We start from the raw sequence: 7598 nt of genomic DNA, 5'->3' as shown, positions 1-7598 counted from the left end.
AGGTCTAAAAAGATGGCGAGCGAAAGCCAGGAGGAACGTGGCTAGAAGGAACAGAAACTTGGCACTATGTTCGTTAGATGCTTCAGTGAACGCACCAGTCGAATCCTCTCCTTCTTTTGCTACCTTGGATGCTTCCCCATCTCTGGATATAGACTACCTGAGCGATGATGGTGCTGAATCGGTTGAACGATTATACGAGGATAATGCAGCTGGAAAGCGGCCGGAGCAGCACCAGACTTTGGGATCTTTTGAAGGCTTTGATCTGAACAGAGTATAGTTGTATTTTTGGATTGACAAGGCATGTACAGTTCAACTTGTGTATTGCAGTGATAAACAATTCAATTCCACAGGAAATACGGAGTAAAGGCCCAAGACTATAGTTCTCGTGGAACCCAACCCAAATCTATTTGGGCGGACAACCATTCATATGAGTTTGTATTTTAAGATTATTAATCAGAGAGTTAGGACATATTATTCAAAGTTATTATTAACAACTCCGATCATATGACCTCCCCTACTGTCATCATCTGCTGTTGATCCGTCCAAATTCGAATGTAGACAAATGTGTTCCCACGTCATAGTTGTATGCTTGGGTCCAGATTACATGTATATCCTGATATCATGCATTGACTGGCACTTCCTATTTAAATAACTCAATCACACCTAAATTATATATAAACAAACCCAAAACATTTTGAATTATATATAAACAAACCCAAAACCCACTGCGTTAATATACTAAAATTCACTTTTCATATTAAAAATTTATATGCAATATAAAAATCACTTATAATATTATAAATACTAATTAAATATTAAAATATTTAAAAATTAATATTAATCATTTTAAGTTATATTATTTACTATAAATAATAATTAAATCAAAATTTTAAAATTAAAAAAAAAACTAAATTATTTTTGCTTATTTTTTAAAAAAATTTACCTTCTTCTTTGGGCATCCACCATCGATCGTCGTCCAAATCTGGCCACCGCCCCTTCCAAAAGGGGGCGGTGGGGGAGGTGGAAAGAGGCAACCTCGCCATCGCCCAAAAGGGGGCGGCGACGGCAGGTACATGTTATATATTATATAGTTATATTATATTTTAAATATATATTATATATTATATAGTGCATGTATAGTATATATATAAATAAAAGATATATTTAAATTACTTAAAATTTGGACCGTTAATTGTTTATAATTGAAAATCAATGGTTGATATGAGAATGATAGATCCATAATTCAGCAAATAACACCGTTTGGTTTACCTAACAAAAAAGCAGAGTATGTAATATTTTTTTAAAAAAAAAACAGGGAGTTTTTAGCTAAATTTTGGAAACACATGAGAGTTTTATGAAATTTATCCGTTTTAAAAATAAAAATCAATACATAATTAAAAATGGACCAAGTAATAAATATAAGTAAAAGTAGAGAATAAATATGATATAATAATTAGCTGTCAAAATATATCACGGACCATAAGTAAGTAATTATATTATTGTAGATATTTAATGGTATAATTGGTATTCCAAAATTTAGTATTACGGTATTATAAACTGATTTGTAAGTCAAAACTGACTTTCTTCTCTCATATTAATACTAGTTGTATGAGTCGTCTATGTCCATATGTGTATATAATAAATATTTTTTTATTTTAATATATATTATAAATAAAAATAAAATATATAAATTAATACGTCACGATTTCAATTAAAAAAGAAGAAAGAAAAACCACCACAATATTATTATTCACGTAATAAAAAAAATTAATATAATCTTATTACGAACCGTCACCCTTAATTCCGTGGTCGGCGTCACCTTAGTAATTGGTTCGGTTCCACGTCACTCTCTTGAAACTCCACCACCTTAAAAATAACTAATCTCATCCCATCATTATTAATTAACCCTCATCATTAACGACTAATGACCAATTGACCAGATCCAAAAGCCGTCATCAGACGGACGTCGCTACTTGGAATTTGCCTGTGCCACCATCAACGACGTACGCCCACGTCCCTACAGTAACCCTGACGTTTGAAATTACGTCACCGTCGTTGACGTTAGAGTTTACCGGCCCACAACACAACACCCCCTCTCCAACTTATATAATTACCCACCATCCCACTGTTCCCCTTCCCCCCTTTCCTTTGCCCCTCTCTCCCACAAAACCAAACCACTCATCATGCAACAAGCGATCCCATATAGAGGTTGGCTGCCCACCGCCGCCACTCCGCCTGGGAATTCCAGCTCCGGCGGAGACACCAAAAGCGTGAGAAAACTGGTGGCGGAGAATGCGGTGGTGGTGTTTGCTAGGAAGGGCTGCTGCATGTGCCACGTGGTGAAGCTTTTGCTGCACGGACACGGCGTCAGCCCTACAATTGTTCACGTGGATGACCAAAACGAAGCTGATGTCATCACTGAAATATCGGAGATCAACAGCGCCGCCCCGCAGTTTCCGGCGGTGTTCGTTGGCGGAGAACTGTTCGGTGGGCTGGAAGAGATTATGGGTGCTCATATCTCCGGCGAACTGGTTCCCAGGTTAAGACAAGCCAGAGCTTTATGGCTTTGAGACTGAGTTTGTCTTTGAACTTCAGTAATTTTGGATTAAGACAGCAGATTTAAACTTTTGTTTCTCTTTTTCTTTTTAAATTTATGTAAGGAAAAGATGGAAATGTTGTAGATGATGGAAAGAAAGAAAGCTTTGATTGGAGTTTTGTACATAGTATTATTACCTAACTCGTGCTTTGCGTGTCATTTTTGATTTCAATGAACACCCTCTCTTCTCTTCTCTTGTGATCAATTAATAATTTATCTTTAACAAGAAAAAGGAGGAAATAATTAAAAATCGGCCTGATTAATTACTACAGCATCCGAACAGCACATCATCACAAAATGCGCTCTTTGTCCCTACTCAATTTTGTCATTTACTACAATATAAAACTATGCCCACTTTGCTCTTACGTTGGAACTTTTATTTATTTTTTAGCAAATAAAAATTATAAAGTATACAAGTTTTAATTTGAAAATAGCAATAATACCAGAATTTATTTAGATATTAGATCAAACTTTAAAAGATTTTGGATTTGCATCTGATTTATAAAAAAATGTTCCACCTTCAAGTGACGTAGTCCAGATCTTATTTGAAACTTCACATTTCAAGATTTGGCAGTTGTCTATATTTAAACTTACTAATAAATTGATCAAATTCAGTTATTGCCAACGTAGGATCATTGGAGCTTCTCATAATTTTGTAAAGATGATGATACCATGTTTGTATTTTTTACTTATTATTAAATATTGACTGATGTTTTAATTTAATGATATAAAATTATTAATTTTTTGTAAGACAACGGCTTTTTTTCCATTGAGAGATGGAAATAAAAAATTAAAAAAAAAGTATTTATTATTTTTGGAGGGTTTTAACTAGAAACAATGGTGAAAAGCGACGTTATTTGTAATTTAGTAGTGAATGAATGAAGGAGGACGTCAATTGTCAATTCAAGATAAATAGCAGCAAAGATGGATCACCAGCTTTTTTAATTACATACACCAAAATTTCTTAGCAAATGACGTCGTTAAATGTCCGGGTAATTTCTCTAGGGTCATCAAATAATATTCAAATCCCCCAAAATTGCCTTAATCCAATCGTTTTTATGATTCAATTCTAAATTTAGAGTTAAATCAAACTCAATTATTAGTTTGATTTTAATTTAGAGCTTAAATAAATCGTCAAAAATCGAATCGTACCGTTAAATATATAATTTGTTTTTAATGAAATAGGATTAATTTAATAATGGTTGAGAATCCCAGAAACGCGTTTTCAGATGGACATCCCCTGGGTGAGCTGAATGGGCGGTCGGTCTTAACGCTTTCCTTTTTCCGAAACAAGGAAAAAGAAAACGAATTGCACGCTTTTCGTACTTCAATTGTTTATTTATAGTAAAGCTTCTCTGAACCTAGCTACTCTTTTTTTGTCCTCTTCGCCCATGGATTAGTTCTACTTCTGGGTCAGTTTAATAGGATTAATCAATAGTTACATCAAAATGACATAAACCCAACACTCTCCACTTTGCATTCACTATGCTTACGTTGTCTAATTGTTGTAATTTTCATGACGTTTTTTGTAAATTAATTTAAACTATGTTTGATTAACTTAAGGTTACTTTTAAAAGTATTGAAAATTTTTTTAACTTTTTTTATTGTATTAAATTCTGTTTAAATATTCAATTCTTTCTATATACAGTATGTATGTTGGTCCCTTTTATTGTATTAAAAAAGGAAAAGATGATAAAATAAAATAATACTCACGAATAGCTTTCAATTCAAATTTCCCTTTCTTCTGTGAGAGACAAAATAACTAAAGAAATTGGGCCAAGGCCCAATATTACGTGAGGCCTTTCTATCCACTGATTCTCAGGGTGGTAGCCCAGTAACAGTATAATTTCCCGTTAAGGGTTGAAATGGCACACTTTGAACTGCAGGCCTAAAAAGAGAAAGAAAGACGACATGCTGGTCCAATTGAAAAGCTATAAACAAACAACGTAAACCAATTATAGTCCCTCCTCGTACGCCAAGTGACATCAAACTTAACCAAAGAAATCATACCCATCCGGCGCCACAAACGGGTCTCGGACACCGATTAAAGCAGCGTACAATTCTTTCTCCAAATTCTGCTCAGAACTCAAACTGGAGCTCCCAACTTCTTCACAACAAGTCGATGAATTAAAAGCATTCAAAACGTCATGGATCTTATTCAACTCAGCTTTAAGCCTTTCCACTTCTCCCTCCAGCCTTGCGTTTTCAGCCACCACGTTTTCCAGTTGTTGTTGCAAGGTCTTGTGGTCGGCCTCGAGGCTCTGGTTCTTCTCCCTAGCGCGCTTGTTTTGGTACCAAATTGCGACTTGTCTAGGCGGGATGCCCAGCTCCAGCGCCAGCCGGGACTTGCGGTCCGGGTCGAGCTTGTTGTTGAAGTTGAAATTGGTTTCCAATAGCCTCACTTGGTCCTGGCTCAGCCTTTTCCTGTGTTTGCTCTGCTGCTTTCGGGTTTGAGGACATCGGAACTCATCCATCGCAAAATTGTCATCAGCTGTGCTATTCTCAATTTGCAGGCAAATATGGACTCCAAATCTGGGAATTTATAAACTGAAAAATTAGAGATGTAATATGAGTGAGAGCAAAAAATTGGTGTCCCGTCATTGTCGAACATGAAAGCCGTCACCACGTGGGGTTTGGCCTACACATTGATTACAATTTCACTTGAAATTAATTGAAACCGTTGGTCGATACAAAATAAAATTTTTGCCAAGAGTGAATGTAACTTTGGTTACCATTTTCGAGGGGAGCAAATTAATATCTATATGCTATATATATATATATGTGTGTGTGTGTGTGTGTGTGTTCATCAGATTTAGCAAACGGCCCAACTCAATTCAGATCAGCAGAGTATGTACAGTGAAAATAAAGGAATCACGTCGTTGTAAATGAGGAGAAGATGATGTATGAGAAGAGAAGGATGGCGGCGGGAGTTGGACGCCCCGGCCCACCAAAAAGACTTGACAAGCCATATGAGAGTTGAAGTGAAATCAATACACGACGACTAATGTGGGGAAGAACTTGGGGTGTCATGAAACACGACATTTCATCCAACTTCACATTATTAATTAATGAAAATGGCAGTGCTGAATGTCTGGGCTTCACCTGGATCTGGAAGTGCATGAATTTCGCCAACTACACGTACCTCTCCAACCATATCGCCTCCATCCAGCCCTCATTTATAATATATATTAATTAATCAAATCTGGAATACGTAAACGTAGTTATAGGATAATTCCCTATTCCGTTTGACAGTGGCCAAATGGGCTCTATGTTCAAGAAGTAGACCCATGAGGAATGCATGGGCTGAGGCCCATCAGGCCTCATTAACTGTCACTCCATTAGTGTTTACTTTGTCAGAACAAGTATCGGTTATTATATACGTGATTGCTTTATCTCAAACTTGCATTGTATAAACTAATGATAACTATGAAATTTCAAAACAAATAATCAGACAAAATTGTCATTATCATACATCAACTCAATACAAAGAAATCTCAATATCTGTTTTACACGATTTTATTAAAAAAAAAATTATTTTCCTTTCATACTAACCGTCATTGTCGAACAATTGGTGTCATTTTCATACTAACTTGTAATTATTATGTATCTTTTATAATAATAAATTATATTGTTCTACTATTTTTCCTAAATAATGCAACTTTAAAGTAATTAAGATTAAAATTTATTTTATATTCTTTTTAGTATTAAAATTGTAGCTTTTTAGTTATAAAATTAATGGCTCCATCAAGTATTTTGGATAAACTATTTATACAATACTATTTAATATACTTTTATTATTATAATTTAAACAAGTTATTTATTTAGTCATGTAATGTACCATGATAAATAAATAGATACTTAGAACTAATTTTGATTCAAATGAGAGAGAGAGAAACTATTTTTAGATTAAATGATATATTTGTCTTTACAAAATATTTTAAAATAGACATTAGTATCTACTAGATAATTATGGAGAAACTCAAGTATCAATTCAAGCATTTACAAAAGCTCAAGTATTAATTTGATACTTGTGCAAAAATTTGGGTATCAATTTAATTATTTATAAAAATTCATATATCAATTCGATAATAATACCAAAATTTAGATATCAAAATAAATTCTACTTAGTTATTTACCACACAAAACGGGATATATGATTCAATTTTTACAAGTCAAATTGAATTTGAAAAGTTGATAAAAAAAATTAAATGTCAGATGCTAAATAAAATAATTTTATTTTATCTCAGAGATTCCATTACTAAGTTTATCATTTAATATCCCAAAAATTAAAAAAAAACAGTGGTCCAAAGAGTCTTGCAATATATTATTATTTGAAGGAAAAAAAAAATAAAAAGAAAATGTGTGAGCGTTGGCTGACCTGTAATTGCTTCTCAGAGTAAAGCAGACATTAGTCCAGCCAGAATTAATTTTCCGAAGTACCCTTTCATTTCCTTTAGCTTTCCCCCTGTTACAAAATTCTTTTCTTTTCCCTCTTTCCCCTTTCTTATTCAAAACCCTAGCACTCTCATCTCCAACTTGATCCCTCTTCCCTGTAGATAATCTAGAAAATAGAAGCGAAGACTGGGCGAAAATGATGAGACTTTTCAGCAGGGGCTCCGCCGGTGAATCTCCGCACACGGCGTCTCCTTCGATTCCGCCTGCACCTGTTTCGTCTAATATGTCCGCCGGACCAGCGAGGCCGATTCGTCTTGTGTACTCCGACGAAAAAGGTAAATTTCACATGGATCCCGAGGCGGTGGCGTTGCTTCAGTTGGTGAAGGAGCCGGTTGGTGTGGTATCGGTATGCGGCCGCGCTCGTCAGGGCAAAAGTTTTATACTAAATCAGGTGAATGTTGGAAAACTGGTTGGATATTTTTGATTGGATTAAGAATTGACTATCTAAGTGGTAAAGGCATTATCATTTCTTTCTTGTTTTTTCTCAGTTACTTAAGTTTTTTTGCTTAGTCCACAAGGTTTTCTAACATGTCTTGGTAAATTGATC

At 34.8% G+C, this 7598-nt stretch overlaps 3 protein-coding genes and 1 pseudogene across 3 annotated transcripts in view; 3 read left to right on the top strand and 1 right to left on the bottom strand.

The window, feature by feature from the left end:
- The window catches only part of LOC105175584, a 3531-nt pseudogene extending 3177 nt beyond the window's left edge, over positions 1–354 (top strand).
- LOC105175582 (glutaredoxin-C9-like) lies at positions 1939–2760 on the top strand. Its single transcript, XM_011098066.2, has one exon. The coding sequence runs from the start codon at positions 2184–2186 to the stop codon at positions 2568–2570; it is 387 nt and encodes a 128-aa protein (XP_011096368.1). The 5' UTR covers positions 1939–2183; the 3' UTR covers positions 2571–2760.
- LOC105175581 (homeobox-leucine zipper protein ATHB-52-like) lies at positions 4588–5070 on the bottom strand. Its single transcript, XM_011098065.2, has one exon. The coding sequence runs from the start codon at positions 5068–5070 to the stop codon at positions 4588–4590; it is 483 nt and encodes a 160-aa protein (XP_011096367.1).
- The window catches only part of LOC105175580 (guanylate-binding protein 1), a 7731-nt gene continuing 7152 nt past the window's right edge, over positions 7020–7598 (top strand). Inside the window, exon 1 of the mRNA XM_011098064.2 lies at positions 7020–7442. Coding sequence (XP_011096366.1) covers positions 7188–7442 — 255 coding nt within the window. The 5' untranslated portion in view covers positions 7020–7187. The remainder of the gene's footprint in view (positions 7443–7598) is intronic.

The sequence above is a fragment of the Sesamum indicum genome, linkage group LG12 (genome assembly GCF_000512975.1).
Source record: "Sesamum indicum cultivar Zhongzhi No. 13 linkage group LG12, S_indicum_v1.0, whole genome shotgun sequence".
NCBI classification, from domain to species: Eukaryota; Viridiplantae; Streptophyta; class Magnoliopsida; order Lamiales; family Pedaliaceae; genus Sesamum; species Sesamum indicum.
Note: the sequence above shows the minus strand (reverse complement) of the source record. Positions and strands in the feature narration are given on the sequence as shown.